Source organism: Ictalurus furcatus, chromosome 7, assembly GCF_023375685.1.
Source record: "Ictalurus furcatus strain D&B chromosome 7, Billie_1.0, whole genome shotgun sequence".
NCBI lineage: Eukaryota > Metazoa > Chordata > Actinopteri > Siluriformes > Ictaluridae > Ictalurus > Ictalurus furcatus.
In genome coordinates this window covers 31,273,540-31,298,738 of record NC_071261.1, presented here as the reverse complement: position 1 = coordinate 31,298,738, position 25,199 = coordinate 31,273,540, and the positions used below count along the sequence as shown (strand labels likewise).

Here is a 25,199-nt window from a genome sequence, read left to right as displayed (position 1 = left end):
TGCTGAGGATAGTAGGGCAGCACACAGCGAAGCACGATTTGAACAGATTCGTAGGAATTGGATCCAGCAAGCAAGTGGTAGATTTCATGCTGGATTCCTCCCTTGTGAGAGCCTCAGAATCAAGCAGTGAGAAATGAGTGAAAAAAGCACCAGTGAACCCAGATGGACGAAGGAATGAAGTGGCACAGTCAGGTTTAACAGAAATTTCTTTGCGAACATTGACAATCTTAGAATTAAAAAACTGTACAAAAGAATCACAGAGCTGCTGTGAAACAGGCAAAGTGGTAACAGCATTAACTTGAAGCAATCTGTTTATGGTTTGGAACAAGTGTCTGGGATTATTTTGATGATTTACAATAGCCTGAGAGAAGTAAGAGGATCTTTCAGTCTCCAGTAGTGCACGATAATCCTCCAGAAGATCCTTCCACGCTTGATAGTAGACGTTCAGTCCAGTAAGGTGCTGTTTGCGCAACATTTTCCGACATACAGCCTTTCTAGAGCGCAGATTGTCATTATACCAGGGAGCAGAGCGGGTGAATGTGAGCTTACGTGACCTTAGAGGAGCAAAAGTGTCAAGATTAGCAGCAAGGGTTGAATTTACCTGCAGAACTTTCTCCTCCAGTGATGAGGGATGAAGATTGCTTAGGATGGAAACCACAGAATTGGAGAAAGCTGTCTGATCGATAGACTTCCACTTCCGGAAGGTTACTGTTCGGATGGTCGGCTCACATGAATGATACAGTTCGAGGTTAAAAAAGACAGCTGAATGATCAGACAGTCCAATGTCGATAGATGAAAACTCAGATACAAATGAGCCATTAGCAATCACAAGATCCAGTGTATGACCCTTGTTATGAGTCGGGTCACTTACAAACTGTGTGAAGTTAAAACAGTCAATTAGTGACAGAAATTCCTTAGCCGCCACAGAGTCACTACAGTCCACATGAATGTTGAAGTCTCCTACAATTAGAATTCTGTCAAACTTCATGCTCAACATCGATAGGAAGTCCGCAAACTCAGACATAAAAGCTGGATGTGTTGTGCGCCCCTTATTGATGTGATTTACATATACGATCATAAAAGGGGTCATCGTTTAATTAATATACACGTAGGTTGTCTCAATAGCATACAAGTTGAACTTTTCAAGATTAGTTGACCCACACCACACAGCACGGAGCTGCACAGGATAAGAACCTCATCTGGAAAATGATATCTGCACACAATCCTCTGCTAGAAACTTCTAGACGTGCTCTAATCTGAAGGCGCGGTGCAATCAATAATCCACTGAGGTTCCACTGTAGTACCGAGCACCATTCATTTCTTCACCCAGTCATTCAAGCACATCCAAGAAAAAGAGGGAGCTAATATCAAAAATCTGAAAGGTGTTCATCATACCTGACACCTAGATGAACACTTTACAGTTGGTTATATGACTGTAAGTCATTCCCTTCAAATGCTATTGAGCTTTAAATTATGATATACTTTGTGTATGGGCCCATTCTGTAGTGAAATTCATATCTAATTTACATTTGATTTAATATCTTATTTTAATAAAGATCAAAAATCTAAAAGGTGTGTGTCATACCTGACTCCTAGACGTGACTTTACAGTTGGTTGTGTGACTGTACATCATTCCCTTCAAATGCTATTGAGCTTTAAATTGTGGTATATTTTGTGTATGACCCCATGCAGTAATAAAATACATGGCAATTTTTATACATGATTTAATAGTTTATTTTAATAAATATCAAAAATCTAAAAGGTGTTCATCATACTTGACACCTAGATGAACACTTTACAGTTGGTTATATAACTGTAAGTCATTCCCTTCAAATGCTATTGAAGTTTGAAACGTGTATAACAATGTGGTATGTAACTTTAGGGACGGTCCCTTAATTTCCGCGAATATCGAACCTCCATCCAACTTTATTCCAGAAATGACATTTGCAGGAAGCTCCCACTTTCTGCTGATGTCTACAGTAATTGATAACATTTACAAAATGAGTCTACAATAAATAATAAGTCTATTTAATGAAAGTAAAGGTCCATGTTTAAAAAAAAAATTAATGAAATTAATAAAATAAAAAAGGTTGAGGTTGTTCAGTTTAGTTTAATACATGTTCTCATAGTTATTTTCATACTGTGGGATTTAGTGAAGTTTACTGAAAACAAACATCAACAATAAACACAATAATTCCTCCTCAGCATTCAGTAACTCCACGCGAGACGCCATGTTTGTAAGCGTTGCTATGGTTGTTCCGACAAACTACTTCTTCTCTCAGCTACTTCCTGTTGGTTTATAGGACGGTTACTCAGAGTCGCCCCCTTTCGTTTAAAAGAATATTACACTGGCGAGCGCGTCGAGTATAAACGCCTCGTCCGTTTGTGGAGGTGCGCGCGCAGTCAGTGGAGGCTCGCGCTGCGGAGACAGGCGGAAGTATAAACAAGGCTTTAGCTCCATGAGGATGAAGTTGATGGTCCAGAAGCATCTGGAACTTTTCTTTTAATACATCTGTCCATATTCTTTTGCACTACACACGCATCGTCACACGCTAATTATTAGGATGAAACACATGCATTCGTAACAGATACTGATGTTGACGTGCTGCTGACAGTCAGCGAGGGCGGTCGAGGGGGAGGGAATTATTATTATTTCTAAATATAATGTTTATTATTGTTGTTATTCGTGTGTGTCTGTCTTATTATTTCTGTGTCTGTGTTATTATTTCAGATATCAGATATTTATCATATATATGAAATGTTTTGTACACATTTTAGCATTTTATAAATGTTTGAAGGATTTTTACACGCACCCCTGCTCTCATCAGACGGAACCCCGGCTGGGAAACACTGCCTTAGATGATTAAAATAACACACTTTTGCCATCACCTCCTATACAAGTTTAGCTGTTGAGAGGAAAGGTGGTAAGAGTCAAATATGGAAATACTTCACATTCGAGGCGGATGACAACAAACATATAATTGATGCTGTGAAGCCGGTGTGTAACTGATGCTATCGCTCATTTCAAACAAAGCGAGGAAACATCTGGAATTTGGAGAATCACCTGAAAGACGGTCCTATATTATGTTTGTTTGAGGCAGCTGCATTGTGGCTGTGAAACCAGCTAACGCTATGCTCCATGTAATGTTAGCGATAGACAGTTATTTGTTAAGGACCCTAACACATTGCAGTGTTATAAACTACGTCCTAATGGACCCCCATGCATCTCCATTCAGCCCGGGTCCTGTCAGATACATGTAGCCTCATGTCACTAATAATTATTCACATGTTCATGCTTTTAATAAATCTTTCTGTTCTGACACCAGATCAGTGAATTTAAACTAATGCTTGCATGCAGAGTATAAGGTGTGTGTGTGTGTGTGTGTGTGTGTCTGTGTGTGCGCGCCTGTGTTTAGGAGTGCATCTTAGTACTTGTAGCCTCCACTCTTTTATTAGTCATTGTCAGACAGTGTTTGATAATTAAAATATCCCCCCCTCTCTCTATGCCAGTATTAGCCAGAGGAGGATGTATATATATATATATATATATATATATATATATATATATATATATATATACTGTACATATGAGTGTATATATATATATATATATATATATATATATATATATATATATATATATATATATATTTATTTATTTGTATTTTTTAAAATCACACCGTGGTATCGACTTTGGTATGGAGTATCGTGTACTTTTGGTGGTGTCGGTACCAACTACTAGATGTTTGGTATCGTGATATTCCTTAGCTCAATGTTAACACGAAGACAGCAGAATCTGTCACTATTTTCAAAAACAGCTAAAGACCCACTTCCTCTCTGAACACCTAACTAACCCCTACAACGCCAACCCCACATTATCCTTAAAAAAAAACAACAAAAAAAAAACATACTCTGGCACTTACACCTCTACTCTGTGCACTTTGCTTCTTTTGGAACTCTGTTAAAAGATCTTGTATGGTAGCACTACTTGTATTGTTCTCTGCTTGATATATCGCTTTGCTTGTATTTCCTCATTTGTAAGTCGCTTTGGATAAAAGCGTCTGCTAAACGAATAAATGTAAATGTAAGAAGAGTTTCTTTGTCACCTGTCGAGAGTCATAAGGGAGGATTAAAACCAGCCAATGAAAATGACTGAGTAAGATATCGAGTCAAAACATCATATGAAAGGTTATGTCTAGGACTTTAAATTCTCTGCATACTTCAACACTCCAAATAGCTTGAGACTCAGGTTTGTCAACAGTGTTTGGGAATGAATCTCATCCCTCCCAGATTGTTTTGTGTATTAAACAAACCACACCTTTTATGCATATAATCTAAAACATCACATGGTTTCCAGGAACACGTCTCCTTTCCCATATAGTAGTGAAGGGAACTACAACTCGTTTCAGTGAGTCGGAGCTTTCAACTCGGCTCCCAAAAAAGAGCCCAATTTATTTATTTTTTTTTTCATCAAAGAAAGAAGCACTTGTCCTTTTCTTTTGTTAGTCTACCCTGTAAACCATAATAGTTATTATTATTATTATTATTATTATTATTATTATTATTATTATTGATGATAATAATAATAATAATAATAATAATAATAATAATAATAATATTGGTAGCAGCAGTATTAGTATTACTTTTCACTTTTTATAATAATGAATTACTGACGTTTGAATGTTATTTGATACGTTTGTGTCAAAAAGAGGCGACTCAGGCTCACTGCAGTTAAAACACTGTTATTTAATGAGAAAGTCAGATAAACAGATAGTTACACAGAGAACATTAGCACTAGTGGAATTAACAATAGAAGCTAATTAACTAAATCATCTATCCATGCACAGTATAGCTTCATAAGCAGTATGGTATGTGTAAGGTAAAGTTAAATTTTTTAGAAAAATTCCATTGCTATACTTTAATTTTTTTCATAATGGCTCACCAAAACAGTGTTAAATGATTACCAAAACAAAGTAAAAGATTAAATATTGAACATCAGCATTAATGAATAAACACAATGCAGTTTATTAAATGTACAAAACCTGCAGTCTTGATTCAGATATGATGAGAATTCCTTCTTCATTACATGTTATTTGTACGAGTAACAGCATCTTTAATTTTACTGAACCCTGCTCTTGCATACCCCAGTACAGCATTAACTCTTTCCTGTGATTCAGGATGAATGTTCTTCAGCTCTCTTAGTTTCTGAGCATAGTTGAGTTTTCCAGTTTCTTCAGCTCGAGGGATCAAGAAGTTGAGACACTGAACAATGAAAGCAGAATCTGACTTTAAAGCAATCTCAGACAGTTTCATGACGATGGAGCAGGCTTCTTCCACCAGCTCAGCTTTTTCCTTTTCATTCTTGGTCAGTTCTTCTTTCAGTCTCTTCTCTATGCTTGTCTTCTCCTCTTCCTGTTTCTTGCTGCTTTCAAACTCTTTTTTAACATTTTCAACGGCGTTTGAGTCAAACGTGATATCTGATGCTGAATTACTGCTTTCATATTGTTTTTTGAAGTCATCAAACGTCACCATAGTCTCTTCACTGCATGTAACATATTTCTTGTCCTCTCTGACATGTTTAGTGTAGTGACATTTACCTGTACATACAGTGCACTGGTCATTTTTCATGACATAACACCACAGAGGACTCCAGGCGCTCCAGCAGTTATACTCATGACAGTTTTCCTCACAGACAGAGCAAGTGGTGGCCTTTCTGTCCCACCATGAAGCATTTTCAATGGGAACTTTTTCTTTGTAATACTTGGTGACTGTAAAAGTAAAGTCTTCACTTTTCTTAATCTTTTCTCGGTTTTCCTCAAGGACTTTCTGAATCTGAATCAGTTCTTCACGTTTGCGCTCTACAAAGTCAATACGGTCTTGTAGATTAGAAATACAGGCTTCAAGTCGTTTGGACTCTTTCAGAACTCTTTCAGTCTGCTCTAAGCTTTTTCTGTTCTCTTCTTTCAGTGAGGAAAAGAAATCATTTAAACTGTTTTCCATTTGTTCCCAAGCTGTCTGGAGAGCTTTGATATATCCTGGGTTCCTTTCCTCAGTTTGACAATTGTTGAATGAGAAATACTCAGGTTCATTTCCTTTATTTTTCCTGCAGAGAATCCCTGCTTTCTTGATGGCATTAAGAGCATTTGTCGGAGGCAATCCAGCTGAGTGAGTGATAAAAATGACAATGTTGTTCTCTATGTCTTTACCAAATAATGACAAAAGTGCATCAAAGATGTACTGCTGTCTGTCAGAGAGTCGATTCTCAGATGCCTTCACTACCAGACACACTGCATCGATTTCTTTCACTCCAGTATCATTGTGAAACAGTTTGTACAGATTCTCAGCGATCTGTTTATCATTTTCTGCTCCCCTGGTGTCTCCATAACCTGGAGTGTCAATGATGGTGAGACAGATTGGGTTGCCTTGGATAAAGATCTCATACACAGTGATTTCAGTTGTTTGACTTTCTGACTGATCTGGCATGTGATTATCTCCTCCCTCTTCTGTAATCTCAAACCACACTTCATCTGTAAACTTCACCCCGAGTATATAATTTACCATGGCATTGATCAGAGTAGTTTTGCCTGTTCCAGTTTCTCCTACCAGCAGTAGGATTTTGTTTTGCATTTTGACGTCTCGCTGTCCAAATGTCCATTTTCTCACTGAGCCTTTTTCATCAAGATTACTTCTGGTTGTGAGGAGACGATATCGTGCAGGTGGACCTTCACTGATTAATTTACTCTTCTTGATTACATCACATACAGTCTGTGATGAGTCTTGAAATCTGTTGAATTTAAAGGACAGATATAGGGTCAGTTTGATATTGTGTACAAATTTATGTACAGTACATTTAGAGAGCCCTCCATTTTAATTTAAGTGTTGAAATTACAAATACAGCTAGGGTAAACAACAGCAACTAAAAACATTTTCCCAAGCTATGAGTCATAAAAGGCAACATCATGTTCAATATTAGGATTTTTCTAAATAGATATTGTCATGATGCAGTTATTATTGTACTAACAGATATTTAGGCAATTTAGAAAATGATGTCTGCCCACATGTGAGGTTGAAAAAATCCCAAACTTTTTTTTTCATGTTTTTCACGGTAAGGTGGAGAGAGTCACCCTGACACTAGCTCTGTGCAGTGCTCACACTTCAGGATCAACCTGAGATGACAGGTAGAGGTAAAATAAGATACTTTAAATATGCTTTAATATATTTGTATAAATTATAGTATTATAATATTTTCATTTTTCTAGATAGATATTGTCCTGTTGTAGTTATTATTGTAGTAACAGATAATATTGTACTAGCAGTAAGTATTTGTAAGTATAAAAAAACACATTGCTGTAATGTGATGCTTTAATTCTAACTAAAATAAATTTAGATTCTGTTCTCACAAATTTACAGTGAGGTTAAAAAAGTTGTCGTTTTCCAACAACGTGGAGACAGTTCTGTTCATAGCTGTAGACCTGGTAAAGAAGTGACAGGTACATGAGAAATGGGGGAAAAAGTGTGTTTTGTTTACCTCTCTTCTGCATGTAATGTACTTTTGTGAGAGAGAAGAAGAGAGTTACTGGCAGCTTTGTACTTCTACTTCTGGTGTTTGCTTGTCATAATGTTGTTGCATAACAGTAAATATTAGTGTAAATGTGAATGAGTTTCAGTTTAATGTACCTGTGATGTAGGAATCAGTCAAATGAAGAAAGACGTGTGATACTATAATATCTGTGTTATGACAATGTTAACAAGAAGAGTTTCTTTATCACCTGACGAGAGTCATAAGGGAGGGTTAAAAACCAGCCAGTGAAAATGACTAAGTTGTATCTAGTCATAACATCATATGAAACGTTATGTCTAGGACTTTAAATTCTCTGCATCCTTCATCACAGCACTCCAAATAGCTTGAGATTCAGTTTTGTCAGCAGTGTTTGGGAATGAATCTCGCCCCTCCCAGCTCGCTTTGTGTTTGAAACAAACCACACCTTTTATGCGTATATTCTAAAACATCACGTGGTTTCCAGGAACACGTCTCCTTTCCCATATTGTGCTGAAGAAAATTGCGACTCGTTTCAGTGAGTCGGAGCTTTCAACTCGGCTCCCAAAAAAGAGCCGACTCTTTTAATTCCCAGAGGGCTCACTGACAGTTTTTATTTTCAAAATAAAGTTGTTCTTTGCCTTTCAATCACATTTAACATTTTACTCTGCCTTCTGATTAATAAAATAACATCATACTTTGCATTGTACATGTTATAAAATCTAATTAAAGGACAAAATGCCTTTTTTTTTTACTACTATCCTACTTTAATAATCTTTAGTGAAAGTCTTAAAGGCATTTTATCCTAGTGTTATTAATACTGTATGGCAGGATTGGTTGATTACTAGTTTATTGTATGCCTTAGATGATTAAAATAACACACTTTTGCCATCACCTCCTACACTGCTGTCTGACATCAAGCAAGGATGCAGTATAATAGTGAAAATAATACTGAAATGAATATAAAATCCACATCTCATGGTGACTTTATTTAGTATATTTCCTTATCAACCCCCTAGAAGTAATTACTGGCTACACCGCAGGGGCTCAATTCAAACAACAGCAACAACCACAACAACAACAATTAAAATAAATAATAATAATAATAATGATAATAATAATAATAATAATAATAATAATAATAACATATTGTAATTCCAGACACACTGATCACAACTGACTTAACTTTGGGAGTGAATCTTGCCCCTCCCAGCTCGCTTTGCGTTTAACGAACCACACCTTTTATGCTTCTAATCTAAAACATCACATGGTTTCCAGGAACATGTCTGATTTCCCCTATTGTAGTGAAGGAAATTCTGAGCTTTCGAGCTTTCAACTCGGCTCCCAAAAAAAGAGCCGACTCTTTCCATTCCCAAAGGGCTCTAATAAAACTTAATTAACTGATAAAGCTTATTGAACATACGGCCGTGTACACCTGTACACTGTAATCATTTATAATCCCACCATCCTTTAGATGATGAGAGAGAGGAGTGGTTTGTATGTTCCATATCACTAATTGGTTTTGACAGGTTTAGGTCAAAGGTCATCAGCAATCATAATTATCTTAGCAGGTCAAAGGTCATCATCATCAATCATAATTATGTTGAGAGTTGTATACCAAAGATAATATTACATGTGGTCTTTCACATAGATTAATCTTTTTATCAGTTTTTAGAAGAAGAAGCAGACCACACCCACCCTCTTGATTTTAAATACTCTGTATGTAGAACAACATGTATGAGCTTTCAACATGGCTTGCCCTAATGTTCACTCTTTTTTGGGAAGATTAGAAAAAAATTTAGAGCACGAAAAGATTCAATATTGGGTAATGTCAAACGGTTGTACAGACAGATTTTTTTTTTCACATCCACTGGAGACGTGATACCGAGGGGGACTGGAAAAGGTTCAGAAAAATTTTCAAACATTAATGAAAAACATGACATATACACTTTGCTAAAGGCACGGGCCAAAAAGCATCAGTGTGTGAAAGGTTCAACAGAACGCTAAAGACCAGAATGAGGAGATATTTTACTGCTTTTAACATGAGAAAATACACCGACACGGTCCAGGATTTGCTTCAAGCATACAATCACAATTACCATTCCAACATCAAAATGAAACCCGCGAGGTCACGAAGCCAATTCCTTCAGAGTATTTAAAAGCCTCTATGGACGGTTCTCACCTAAATTAAAGAAAATACATTTCAAGTTTAAAGTGATATTGATGATATTGGTGATATTTTTAGAATTTCCAGTTTAAAAAGACAGTTTTAAGTCATATTTAATGATACTGTTATACTGTTCGGGAATACAGTGTGGTTTTTGGCCATGGATCATCAACTTGCAAAAGATCTCTATATCAGAGCTCCCTGTGACAACATGACGAAGAAACCTTGATAGGAACCAGACTTGGAACCATCATCTAAAGGAAAGTGGGATTATAAATGATTGCAGTGTGCAGGTGTACACGGACGTATGCTCAGTAAGCTTTTTCAGTTCATTAAGTTTTATTACACTCCTTTGGGAATGGAAAGAGTCGGCTCTCTTTTGGGAGTCGAGTTGAAAGCTCTGACTCACTGAAACGAGTCGCAATTCCCTTCACTACTGTATGGGAAAGGAGACGTGTTCCTGGAAACCATGTGATGTTTTAGAATATAAACATAAAAGGTGTGGTTTGTTTCAAACACAAAGGAAGCTAGGAGGGGTGAGATTCAATCACAAAGTAAAGTCAGTTGTGTCTGGAATTATTATTATTATTATTATTATTATTATTATTATTATTATTATTATTGTTGTTGTTGTTGTTGTTGTTGTTGTTTGACCTGAGCCCCTGTGGTGTAACCAGTAATTACTTTTAGAGGGTTGATAAGTGTTTCGTAATTTGCGTAATGGAGGTTAGGACGGATTCAAGTGCAGTTAAAGACTTTTATTTGAGAGAGGTAGACAGGAAAATCCAAAATGGTAATCAAAAGCGTGGTCCAATAACAGGCAAAAGGTCAGGCGATGGGCAAACGGGCATAACCTGGGCAAGGCAAACACAAAATGAAAAACGAGGTGCAAGATCAAAAACCATGAAACGAAACACGAACAAAGGCTTGGTGTGGTGAATACACTATTTATACTATACACTACGCAAGGTACAAAGAGACGCGAGGGGTTTAAATAACAAACGTTATCTGGGAGAAATACAAGACAGCTGGAAACAATGCTGGCACACCTACGGGAAACGACAACCAATGACAAGACGGACGGAGACACAAAAACCATAACAAAAGCACATGTAGAAAGTAAACAAAGTCAATGTCACTGAAGACCCAAAAGCATGCATTCGCTAAGAGCTCGCGCTTCGGGTCTCTGAGCACGCTGCATGCTACAGAACAACCTCGAGGGGAAATCGTGACAATAAGGAAATATTCGAAATGAAGTCAACGTGAGATCTGGATTTTAAATTCATTCAATATTCTTTTCACTATTTCACTGCATCCTTGCTTGATGTCAGACAATAGTATAGGAGGTGATGACAAAAGTGTGTTATTTTAATCATCTAAGGCATACAGTAAACTAGTAATCAACCAATCCTGCCATACAGTATTAATAACACTGGGATAAAATGCCTTTAAGACTTTCACTAAAGATTATTAAAGTAGGAGAGTAGTAATAAGGGGGAAATGTCATTTTGTCCTTTAAATAGATTTTATAACATATAGAATGCAAAGTATCATGTTATTTTATTAATCAGAAGGGAGAGTAAAATGTTAAATGTGATTGATAGGCTAAGATCAACTTGGCCTAGTTTTGAAAATAAAAACTGTCAGTGAGCCCTTTGGGAATGGAAAGAGTCGGCTCTTTTTCTGGGAGCCGAGTTGAAAGCTCCGACTCACTGACACGAGTCGCAAATCTCTTCACCACAATATGGGAAAGGAGACGTGTTCCTGGAAACCATGTGATGTTTTAGAATATAAACATAAAAGGTGTGGTTTGTTTCAAACACAAAGCGAGCTGGGAGGGGTGAGATTCATTCCCAAACACTGCTGACAAAACTGAATCTCAAGCTATTTGGAGTGCTGTGATGAAGGATGCTGAGAATTTAAAGTCCTAGACATAACTTTTCATATGATGTTATGACTAGATACAGCTTAGTCATTTTCATTGGCTCGTCTTAAACCCTCACTTATGACTCTCATCATGTGATAAAGAAACTCTTCCTGTTAACATTGTCATAACACAGATATTATAGTATCACACGTCTTTCTTCATTTGACTGATTTCTACAACACAGGTACATTAAACTGAAACTCATTCACATTTACACTAATAATTGAGTCAGTACGTTTACATGAACAACAATAATCCGATATGAACCCGATTAAGACGATACTCTGATTAAGAAACTATCATGTAAACAGAGATTATTGATGACCTTAATCTGACTAAAGACTCGAATTAAACACACATGGAATTAAGACACGTGGAGTATTCCTGTTTTAGTCGCATTATCAACGTGCGTTACAGACATGTACACACCTTAATCACACTATTAACGTCGTGTGAGAGTTTTCACCGCATTGTGTGACAGGACACGTACACACACGGCGGTGCTCAAACGTTTGACGGCAAACAAGAGAGCACGTCTGCGTCCCAAACCATGTACTCACCTGCTACAGTGAGGGAAAAAAGTATTTGATCCCCTGCTGATTTTGTACGTTTGCCCACTGACAAAGAAATGATCAGTCTATAATTTTAATGGTAGATTTATTTGAACAGTGAGAGACAGAATAACAACAAAAAAATCCAGAAAAACGCATGTCAAAAATGTTATAAATTGATTTGCATTTTAATGAGGGAAATAAGTATATTTGACCCCTCTGCAAAACATGACTTAGTACTTGGTGGCAAAACCCTTGTTGGCAATCACAGAGGTCAGACGTTTCTTGTAGTTGGCCACCAGGTTTGCACACATCTCAGGAGGGATTTTGTCCCACTCCTCTTTGCAGATCTTCTCCAAGTCATTAAGGTTTCGAGGCTGACGTTTGGCAACTCGAACCTTCAGCTCCCTCCACAGATTTTCTATGGGATTAAGGTCTGGAGACTGGCTAGGCCACTCCAGGACCTTAATGTGCTTCTTCTTGAGCCACTCCTTTGTTGCCTTGGCTGTGTGTTTTGGGTCATTGTCATGCTGGAATACCCATCCACGACCCATTTTCAATGCCCTGGCTGAGGGAAGGAGGTTCTCACCCAAGATTTGACGGTACATGGCCCCGTCCATCGTCCCTTTGATGCGGTGAAGTTGGCCTGTCCCCTTAGCAGAAAAATACCCCCAAAGCATAATGTTTCCACCTCCATGTTTGACGATGGGGATGGTGTTCTTGGGGTCATAGGCAGCATTCCTCCTCCTCCAAACACGGCGAGTTGAGTTGATGCCAAAGAGCTCCATTTTGGTCTCATCTGACCATAACACTTTCACCCAATTGTCCTCTGAATCATTCAGATGTTCATTGGCAAACTTCAGACGGGCATGTATGTGTGCTTTCTTATGCAGGGGGACCTTGCGGGCGCTGCAGGATTTCAGTCCTTCACGGCGTAGTGTGTTACCAATTGTTTTCTTGGTGACTATGGTCCCAGCTGCCTTGAGATCATTGACAAGATCCTCCCGTGTAGTTCTGGGCTGATTCCTCACTGTTCTCATGATCGTTGCAACTCCACGAGGTGAGATCTTGCATGGAGCCCCAGGCCGAGGGAGATTGACAGTTCTTTTGTGTTTCTTCCATTTGCGAATAATCGCACCAACTGTTGTTACCTTCTCGCCAAGCTGCTTGGCAATGGTCTTGTAGCCCATTCCAGACTTGTGTAGGTCTACAATCTTGTCCTTGACATCCTTGGAGAGCTCTTTGGTCTTGGCCATGGTGGAGAGTTTGGAATCTGATTGATTGATTGCTTCTGTGGACAGGTGTCTTTTATACAGGTAACAAGCTGAGATTAGGAGAACTCCCTTTAAGAGTGTGCTCCTAATCTCAGCTTGTTACCTGTATAAAAGACACCTGGGAGCCAGAAATATTTCTGATTGTGAGGGGGTCAAATACTTATTTCCCTCATTAAAATGCAAATCAATTTATAACATTTTTGACATGCGTTTTTCTGGATTTTCTTGTTGTTATTCTGTCTCTCACTGTTCAAATAAATCTACCATTAAAATTATAGACTGATCATTTCTTTGTCAGTGGGCAAACGTACAAAATCAGCAGGGGATCAAATACTTTTTTCCCTCACTGTATATAGTGTGTGAAATACATGTATTTTGGCTACTGAGTACGCGGTTTGGGACACAGCCCACGGCTCTAAGCAGTCGTCTATTAGCATGTACAGCATGACAAATAATTAACTGCACTTGAAGCTTTCGTAAAATTAAAAATTAATCAACCAGAACTGTATGTCGATACGTGAAATTCTGGAGGGAATGTTGGACGGCGTGGCACGGTGACGTAATGGCGTGTGCCGTTAATCCATCTATGTTCTACAACATGTAAAATGGGAACATGAAAGGAATATTCTAAAAGCGACTCATGTAAACATCTTAATCAGAATACTGTCTTATTCAGAATATGGTCAATAAGTATATTATTGCTCTCCATGAAAACATAGTCACTGTTATGCAGATCTAGTAGTAGAGTCAATAAAACCTATAAATAAATTACAGTACAATTTAAATAAAAAAGTTTATTTGGTTTTAAAAGGTATTTAAGCAAAAGTTGTTGTTGTTGTTGTTGTTGTTCTTCTTCTTCTTCTTCTTCTTCTTTTATTTATTTCAAAGAAGTCACGTGCCTCACTCATGTCTGGATTGAGGTCTGGATTGGTCGATCATTGTAGGCACATTGCATTCTGGGTATTGTAGTCTTTGGCTGAAAACGGAAGGTATGATCCCAATTAGGTCAATGTCATTTCCAGCACTGAAAAATGTGCAGATTCTCCACATTTCTATTTTAATAAAACTTCTAAATTTCATTAACAGGTCATTCAGCTGTGCAGGGAACTTCTGAGACATTTGTGTCATCTACCACTAACTAACCAGGATTATGGCTACAGGGTACGTGAACAAACTTCTTTACACTAAAAATGTTATTTCAGAAAAGGACAAATGCTCCTTTCTTTCGGAAGAACCAGCTTTCTGTACTGTTAGATTCTGAAAATCAGGGCCGGACTGGGACGTAATTTCAGGTCGTGAGTCTCACACTCAATTTTAAACCACTGACAATGCCATGTTTTATTTCCTAATTTCAAGTTTTTACACACAGTATGGATCCCATAAATACATAAACAAGCAGCCTAGAGGTAGCGAAGCAGTCCTAATTTATATCAGCTTACAGGGGTCTGCACAGAACATTATGACAAGCAAACACCAGAAGTGCAAAGCTGCCAGTAACTCTCTTCATCTCACTCAGAAAAGTACATTACATGCAGGAGAGAGGTAAACAAAACAACCCCCCCCCCCCTCCCCCCATTTCTCATGTACCTGTCACTTCTTTACCAGGTCTACAGCTATGAACAGAACTGTCTCCACGTTGTTGGAGAACGACAACTTTTTAAATCTCACTGTAAATTTGTGAGAACAGAATCTAAATTTATTTTAGTTAAAATTAAAGCATCATATTACAGCAATGTGTTTTTTTATACTTACAAATACTTACTGCTAGTACAATATTATCTGTTACTACAATAATAACTACAACAGGACAATATCTATCTAGAAAAATTTAAATATTATAATACTATATTTTATACAAATATATTAAAGCATATTTAAAGTATCTTATTTTACCTCTACCAGTCATCTCAGGTTGATCCTGAAGTGTGAGCGCTGCACAGAGCTAGTGTCAGGGTGACTCTCTCCACCTTACCGTGAAAAATAGGAGAAAAGTTTGGGATTTTTTTTTCAACCTCACATATGGGCAAACAATTTATATAATGCAATAATAACTGCATCACGACAAAATCTATTTAGAAAAATCCTAATATTGAACATGATGTTGCCTTTTATGACTCATAGCTTAGAAAAATATTTTTAGTTGCAGTTGTTTATCCTAGTGTTACGGCCCAGTCTAGGTTGGGCCGCACAGAGTAACCAGCTCGGGATTCAAGTTGATTGATCTTTAAATAGTGAATGAGGGAGCCAGGATTAAACTATCACTTTATGATGAAACATTCTAATATCAATAATTTTAGAGATTATCAACATCGCGCCATCATATACTTTATCCTGTTAAAATTCAGATGGCCCGCCAGCGTGCTCTCGCCATGTTATGATCAAATCTATGCTATCTACACATCTTCTGTGTGTATGAAGCTACTCATATCTTTGGAAAGCTGAGATTCTTGTGATTCGATTGATATAAACTGTTTTGAGATACAATCACAACAGCAGCTACAATAAATATCTCTGTCAGACCTCCGACATACAAACAAACACTTACGGAATGGAGGCAACTCTCCTCATATGAAGTCTCATAGTAATCCACTGATCCATAACATCCTGACTAAAACAGTCTTGTTACACTGGCAAAGGTCCAAACAATCCAATTATATAAAAATATTTAGCCCAGCTCCCAAAAGAGATCAAAAATCATGCATGTACTCCAAATGGTTCAAGAACCGCTTTAATTTTACTTTGGAAATGCCTTGGCTAGGTGTTTTAGGCAAATTTTACACGAGCTTTACGTTATGAGAATTTACAGAAAAGACTCACTAACAACATGCTTACAGGTTTGATTATATTTACAGATATCCCCTGTATAACAGAACACAAGAATTAGAAAATTACAGTCAAAAGCAGCACAGTGTGGAGTTCTTTTCCTGCTGCGGGGGCTAGTAGCTAATTCTTTTAAGTGCTCAAGTGCAACGATTTTACATCATCGACTCAGAGTGCAGCGCGCATGTCTCGTAATGGCGTTCTCCGTAGGTTAAAATATGTGTTAAATATCAAGGATTTTTAAAGTAATGGACATATTTCCTGTGCTTCTAACAAAGTATTTTAGTAAGAGAGGGAAATTACTGCGTGTTAAGGTCTACAAGTCTTCATAGTCAGGATTCCTTTAAATGCGTAGCTTTTTTTTTAATTGACCTCATCTCATTAGCATATTAATATTTTTGAACAAACATGGCGGACAATCGTTTTGCAGCACAAATAGTATGTATTTGATGATTTTATAACATGCTGAGTAAAAAACTAAGCTTTATAGATAGAAGTAGTCATTATTAAAACTATAGATTATTTCATTATTTTATACAAATAACTGTGAAACTAAAAACAGCATATTTTAAATTGCGCGCTCTGATTTGAATTTAGAAGCTTGTGAAAATAGGCGTATTTAATCTCATTAACGTGTCTGTTCCTCGCCGTTAATTTGTGTTTCTGTTTTCTTTTCTGCAGACTGATAGCAGACCTATATGTGAGTGAAAAAAAAACTTTCTGAATGCATGTATGTGTGGGGACCAGTACAGACAAATCTGTAAGAAATTAGGACTAAAGACATCTTAAAATGGTAACTCCCCCTTTTAATCGACTTCTGAGATTGGCCTTGATTTCAGATTTGAAATGCAGGTTAATGTGATTCCTCCTCACGTACCCAGCAGAGTTGCTTAGGCATTATCATTTGCAACATAGCCATTTATCAAAGGTTAGCCCTTTACCTCTTGTCTTGTATCTGCACATTTATTTCATTCAGTGCACTGAAAATACATGTATCACGATTTCATAATGAGAAAGATAAGAGGAATACATGTCAAGCAGTACAGGTTGTGTACACATGTCCTTTATGTGGGCTTAAGCAACCTTTTGTATAAAAAAACAAAATTTTGGTCATTTGAGAGCTCATGAAAGAGTAGCATTCCCATATAAGAATTGTAGGTGTAGCACAAATGTTTATTCATCATTTAAAGCTCAGACAACCAGAGCCCATGATGTAGATGATAGTTTAACCTCATTGAAGATCTTTGATAAATGTTACAGATTGCACTGCAGATGATGACAGCTCTGCAACTGCAGAGACTGCTTATGAGGATCCTGAGAGTGATCTGAGAGTGAAAACGCTGCATTGCTTCGAATGCTTCCATTTTTGTTGTATGTAATAACAGAGGGAGATTGTGCATGGGCAGTGTTAATGCAGTTAAAATCCACTGTGTAGTTAATGCTGTCCACAATATTTACAAAAGAAATGATTCAGTATCTACAGAGTAAAATTAGGGACCACAAATTCTTCTTGAAGTCTTTCCAGTCTTTAAACTTCAGCCAAAGCATCATTACATCGAACATTACCCAGAGCTGATCAGATGTTTTGGTTCTCTTGTACACTTATGGACGATGTGTTTCGAAGGAAAACACGTTTCTTTAAACGAGTCATGCATGACACATAAAACTTTAAAAATGTGCTAAAGACACTGGCAAGCAGACACCAGCATATGATGGCTTACCATGTAAGTGCCCGGATCTCTCGTTTATTCAAAGAAAGAAATATATATCTCACATGGTCATCTCATCAGCCTCAGACAGGATCTTCACCTGAGAGGCCGTCTCTCTGACCTCAGACAGGAACATGGCTTGGGAGGCTGTCTCTCCGACCTCAGACAGGAACATGGCTTGGGAGGCCATCTCTTCGACCTCATATAGGAACATGACATACTCTCTGAGGTTCAGATGTGGAGCAGTCTCTTCTGCACCTCAGAGAGATGACATGATATCCCCGGCCTGGCTTGAATGTGGAGCGATGGCTACTGCACAGCCAGTGGGAAGAATGAAGCTCAAGGCTGAGCCTGAGGGGAATTCGACTTTCCCCATGATGCTAGAGGGAGGAGCAAAGTTCTCCGCAAAGCCAGAGGGAGGAGCAAAGTTCTCCGCGAGGCCAGGAGGAGGAGCGGTGCTCTCCGTGAAGCATGAGGGGGGAGCGATGTCCTCTGTGGAGCAGAAAGGTGGAGCTACATATAGCGTGAAGCAAAGAAAAGGAGGGACGTCTTCAGCAGAGCATGGAGGCAGAGTGACGTCCTCAGCCGAGGAAGGCAAAGCGATGTCCGAAGCGGAGCCTGGCGTTGTGACGTCCAAGGTGGAACAGGGAAGAAAAGCGGAGCGCTTGGCTGCAACGGGAGGCTTAGCAAAGTCTTCAGCTGAACATGGAGTCTGAGCGACGTCCTCAGCTGAACAGTGACGCTAAGCGGCATCCTCAGACGAGACACTTTAACCTTGCCTAGAACATGAAGAAATTAGCTGGGTTATGTTTACACACAAGCCCTCTGTGCTCGCACATCCAGACAAGTTTTCTACTCTGGCTCTGCAGCAAAGCCATCAGATGGCGCTATTGAATTTGTGTACTGAAGTAGATTGAGATGTTTTCCTGGACATTGGATAATAATAATAATAATAATAATAATAATAATAATAATAATAATAAACTTTATTTTATAAAGCGCCTTTAAAGCAGCTTCTCAAAGCGCTGTACATAAAATCACAGTTCACAGAAAAATAAAACAAATAAAAGTTAATAAGAACAAAAACAACAACATTGATAATAAAAAAAAACATATAAAACAATCTAAAAAGACATCAGCAGTCGAATGCAAGTTTAAAAAAGTGTGTCTTGAGAAGAGTTTTAAAAATGCCAAAAGTCTGGGCTTCCCTGAGTTCAGGGGGAAGAGAGTTCCAAAGTGAAGGAGCAGAGACAGAAAAAGCCCCGTCACCCATAGATTTTAGGTGGGTTATTGGAACAGTTAACAGATTACACTGTGAGGAGCGCAGTCTGCGATTTGGGGTGTAAGGGATTAATAAGCCAGATAAGTATTGCGGAGCCAATCCATGTAATGCCTTGTATGTCAGCATCATGATCTTGAAATCGACACGGAACCTGACCGGGAGCCAGTGTAAGGACTTCAAAACAGGAGTAATATGGTCACATTTCCTGGTTCCCGTCAGGACCCGGGCGGCAGAGTTCTGAACATACTGCAATTTGTTTATTGCGGTTTTAGAAACTCCAGCTCCGGCGTTACAGTAATCCAGCCGTGTGACAACAAACCAATTAATCAACTTTTCAGCGACAGATAAGTTAAGCATTGGGCGTAGTCTGGCTATATTTCTGAGGTGGAAAAAGGATGCCTTCACAGTGCCCTGAACAAAAAAAATCAAAAGTGAGGCTGGTGTCAAAAATTACACCAAGGTTCCTCATCTTACTTTGGGTCTCTAAAACAGAACCATCAACAAACAGAGACAGTGGAGCCGCTTTGCGAATTTGATGGCGGGAACCAATAAGCATGACCTCAGTTTTCCCGCTGTTCTGGCACAGAAAGTCATTGTTCATCCATGATTTTATCTCAGAAATACAGTCAGAAAGATAACAAGCATCAATGTTTTCACCAGATTTAGAGTGAATGTAGATTTGGGTATCGTCGGCATAAAAGTGATAATGGAGGCCAAGCGATCGCAGCAGATGCCCAAGTGGAGATAAATAAATATTGAAGAGTAGAGGGCCTAGAACTGAACCCGGAGGAACACCAGTGAGCAATTGTCAGACCTAAAGCCACACATTAACAATCTTAGAATTAAAAAACTGAAGAAAAGAATCACAGAGCTGCTGAGAAACAGGCAAAGTGGTAACAGCATTAACTTGAAGCAATCTGTTTATGGTTTGGAACAAGTGTCTGGGATTATTTGGATTATTTACAATAGCCTGAGAGAAGTAAGAGGATCTTTCAGTCTCCAGTAGTGCACGATAATCCCCCAGAAGATCCTTCCACGCTTGATAGTAGACATTCAGTCCAGTAAGGTGCCATTTTCGCTCCATTTTCCGACATACAGCCTTTCTAGAGCGCAGATTGTCATTATACCAGGGAGCAGAGCGGGTGAATGTAACCTTACATGACCTTAGAGGAGCAAAAGTGTCAAGATTAGCAGCAAGAGTGGAATTTAGCTGCAGAACTTTCTCCTCCAGTGATGAGGGATGAAGATCGCTTAGGATGGAAACCACAGAATTGCAGAAAGCTGTCTGATCGATAAACTTCCACTTCCGGAAGGTTACTGTTCGGATGGTCGGCTCACTTGAATGATACAGTTCGAGGTTAAAAAAGACAGCTGAATGATCAGACAGTCCAATGTCGATAGATGAAAACTCGGATACAAATGAGCCATTAGCAATCACAAGATCCAGTGTATGACCCTTGTTATGAGTCGGGTCACTTACAAACTGTGTGAAGTTAAAACAGTCAATTAGTGACAGAAATTCCTTACAGTCACTACAGTCCACATGAATGTTGAAGTCTCCTACAATTAGAATTCTGTCAAACTTCATGCTCAACATCGATAGGAAGTCCACAAACTCAGACATAAAAGCTGGATGTGTTGTGCGCCCCTTATTGATGCGATTTACGTATACGACCATAAAAGGGGTCATCGTTTAATTAATATACACGTAGGTTGTCTCAATAGCATACAAGTTGAACTTTTCAAGATTAGTTGACCCACACCACACAGCACGGAGCTGCACAGGATAAGAACCTCATCTGGAAAATGATATCTGCACACAATCCTCTGCTAGAAACTTCTAGACGTGCTCTAATCTGAAGGCGCGGTGCAATCAATAATCCACTGAGGTTCCACTGTAGTACCGAGCACCATTCATTTCTTCACCCAGTCATTCGAGCACATCCGAGAAAAAGAGGGAGCTAATATCAAAAATCTGAAAGGTGTTCATCATACCTGACACCTAGATGAACACTTTACAGTTGGTTATATAACTGTACATCATTCCCTTCAAATGCTATTGAGCTTTAAATTATGATATACTTTGTGTATGGTCGCATTCTGTAGTGAAATTCATATCTAATTTACATTTGATTTAATAGCTTATTTTAATAAAGATCAAAAATCTAAAAGGTGTGTGTCATACCTGACTCCTAGACGTGACTTTACAGTTGGTTGTGTGACTGTACATCATTCCCTTCAAATGCTATTGAGCTTTAAATTGTGGTATATTTTGTGTATGAGCCCATGCAGTAATAAAATACATGGCAATTTTTATACATGATTTAATAGTTTATTTTAATAAATATCAAAAATCTAAAAGGTGTTCATCATACTTGACACCTAGATGAACACTTTCAGTTGGTTATATAACTGTAAGTCATTCCCTTCAAATGCTATTGAAGTTTGAATCGTGTATAACAATGTGGTATGTAACTTTAGAGACGGTCCCTTAATTTCCGCGAATATCGAACCTCCATCCAACTTTATTCCAGAAATGACATTTGCAGGAAGCTCCCACTTTCTGCTGATGTCTACAGTAATTGATAACATTTACAAAATGAGTCTACAATAAATAATAAGTCTATTTAATGAAAGTAAAGGTCCATGTTTAATAAAAAAAATAATGAAATTAATAAAATAAAAAAGGTTGAGGTTGTTCAGTTTAGTTTAATACATGTTCTCATAGTTATTTTCATACTGTGGGATTTAGTGAAGTTTACTGAAAACAAACATCAACAATAAACACAATAATTCCTCCTCAGCATTCAGTAACTCCACGAGAGACGCCATGTTTGTAAGCGTTGCTATGGTTGTTCCGACAAACTACTTCTTCTCTCAGCTACTTCCTGTTGGTTTATAGGACGGTTACTCAGAGTCGCCCCCTTCCGTTTAAAAGAATATTACACCGGCTAGCGCGTCGAGTATAAACGCCTCATCCGTTTGTGGAGGTGCGCGCGCAGTCAGTGGAGGCTCGCGCTGCGGAGACAGGCGGAAGTATAAACAAGGCTTTAGCTCCATGAGGATGAAGTTGATGGTCCAGAAGCATCTGGAACTTTTCTTTTAATACATCTGTCCATATTCTTTTGCACTACACACGCATCGTCACACGCTAATTATTAGGATAAAACACACGCATACGTAACAGATACTGATGTCGACGTGCTGCTGACAGTCAGCGAGGGCGGTCGAGGGGGAGGGAATTATTATTATTTCTAAATATAATGTTTATTATTGTTGTTATTCGTGTGTGTCTGTCTTATTATTTCTGTGTCTGTGTTAATATTTCAGACATCAGATATTTATCATATATATGAAATGTTTTGTACACATTTTAGCATTTTATAAATGTTTGAAGGATTTTTACACGCACCCCTGCTCTCATCAGACGGAACCCCGGCTGGGAAACACTGCCTTAGATGATTAAAATAACACACTTTTGCCATCACCTCCTATACAAGTTTAGCTGTTGAGAGGAAAGGTGGTAAGAGTCAAATATGGAAATACTTCACATTCGAGGCGGATGACAACAAACATATAATTGATGCTGTGAAGCCGGTGTGTAACTGATGCTATCGCTCATTTCAAACAAAGCGAGGAAACATCTGGAATTTGGAGAATCACCTGAAAGACGGTCCTATATTATGTTTGTTTGAGGCAGCTGCATTGTGGCTGTGAAACCAGCTAACGCTATGCTCCATGTAATGTTAGCGATAGACAGTTATTTGTTAAGGACCCTAACACATTGCAGTGTTATAAACTACGTCCTAATGGACCCCCATGCATCTCCATTCAGCCCGGGTCCTGTCAGATACATGTAGCCTCATGTCACTAATAATTATTCACATGTTCATGCTTTTAATAAATCTTTCTGTTCTGACACCAGATCAGTGAATTTAAACTAATGCTTGCATGCAGTATAAAGGTGTGTGTGTGTGTGTGTGTCTGTGTGTGTGTGCGTGCGTGCATGCGTTTAGGAGTGCATCTTAGTACTTGTAGCCTCCACTCTTTTATTAGTCATTGTCAGACAGTGTTTGATAATTGAAATATTCTCTCTCTCTCTCTCTCTCTCTCTCTCTCTCTCTCTGCCAGTATTAGCCAGAGGAGGATGTCCTCCAGGAGAGTTTTTAATTTTTAATTTTGTTTTAATGTATTTTTTTAAACCACACCGTGGTATCGACTTTGGTATGGAGTATCGTGTACTTTTGGTGGTGTCGGTACCGACTACTAGATGTTTGGTATCGTGACATTCCCAGTCATGACAATGTTAACACGAAGACAGCAGAGGCTTTTAAATTTGCGTGCTCCGTTTTGAATATAGAAGCTGGTGAAAATAGGCATATTTAATCTCATTAACGTGTCTGTTCATCGCTGTTAATTTGTGTTTCTGTTTTCTTTATACATGTTAAATTTTGTGGACTGATAGCAGACCTATATTTGAGAGAAAAAAGTCTTTCTGAATGCATGTATGTGTGGGGACCAGTGCAGACAAATCTGTAAAAAAAAAATACTAAACGCATCTTAATCTCCCCATTTTAATTAATTTCTGAGATTGGCATTGATTTGGGCGATGGATTGGAAATGCAGGTTAATGTGATTCCTCCTCACATACCCCGGCAGAGCTGCTTAGGCATTATTATTTGCAGCATAGCCATTTTTCACAGGTGAGCCCTTTACCTTGTCTATATGACTCTTGTATCTGCACATTTATTTCATTCAATGCACTGAAAATACATGTATCACGATTTCATAATGCGAAAGATAAGAGGAATACATGTCAAGGTCCTGTACACATGTCCTTTATGTGGGTTTAATTAACCTTTTCGAAATAAACTCATTTTGGTCATTTGAAAGCTCAGGAAAGAGTAGCATGTCCATATAAGAATTAGATCATGCTCATTGTTGTGCCTGTGTTACAGGCCTCAAGCATGAGAAACCTGTGAACAGATATTGTGTCCTGTTTCGTATAGGAAAATCAGACACAGGAGATGTTACTTGTGATCACTCAACAGGCTGTTCTCTGTCTGAGGAGCGGAAGCATCGCGCGGCCCTACTAGCGCTCACATAAGTGAACATGTGGCATAATCAAGCAATTGCACCCTCGAAGATACCACTCAAATCCACTGCAAAAATACATTTAAATTGTTCCATTTATACAGATCAATACACAAAACAACTTAACAATTGTGACAATACATTTGTAGGCGTCACACCTGCTGGTGACTAGCAACCGATTTCCTGTTTACACTTGTATGCGCATACCCAGTGTGCATGAATGGTCATGTGACATGTTTTCGGTCGTGTAGTGTGGACGGAGATTGTTTCTGAAACACAGAGGAAACACTAGTGTGGACAAGGATCATTTTCATTTTAAAATGCTGTTTTCAAACAAAAACACACTAGTGTAAACAGGGCCTTAACCAGTTTGTTAAGACGTTTCCTGTCCCTCTCTGTGGTCCCAGCCAATGATGACACCAAATGATCATTCTGACTGAAATTTATTTTTATCCATTCTGATTTGATAATTGTGCAAGCATGATAAGCAATATCATCAATATTAAGTACTCAGTGTTAGAATATGATAAAAAGACTATGTGACTGTTTCTATGTTTTATGGGTGAAAACTTAACGTCATTAATGCAAGTTTTTTCAAATTCAAATTTTATTTGTCACACATTCAACTATACACAGTTTCACTTGTAGTGAAATTTACAAAGACCAGAATTTACTTGTATACAGTTAGAAAACATTTTTTTTTTTTACAAAGTATAAAGTGCAGATGTGTGCAGTTGTTTTGTGTAGTATAATGCTGTGCAACGTTAAGCTGAGGTAGTAGTATTGAAATTGCCCACATATACTGTATAATAAATGTTTATAAATACAGGGTAATACA

At 38.2% G+C, this 25,199-nt stretch overlaps 1 protein-coding gene across 2 annotated transcripts in view; it reads right to left on the bottom strand.

Annotated features, from left to right (window-relative positions):
- Nucleotides 1–4,732: 4,732 nt before the first annotated feature.
- The window catches only part of LOC128610462 (uncharacterized), a 35,016-nt gene continuing 14,549 nt past the window's right edge, over nt 4,733–25,199 (bottom strand). For both annotated transcript variants that reach the window (XM_053629799.1, XM_053629797.1), the window contains exon 3: nt 4,733–6,784. In XM_053629799.1, the coding sequence (XP_053485774.1) occupies nt 5,083–6,784 (1,702 nt within the window). In that variant the 3' untranslated portion in view covers nt 4,733–5,082. The remainder of the gene's footprint in view (nt 6,785–25,199) is intronic.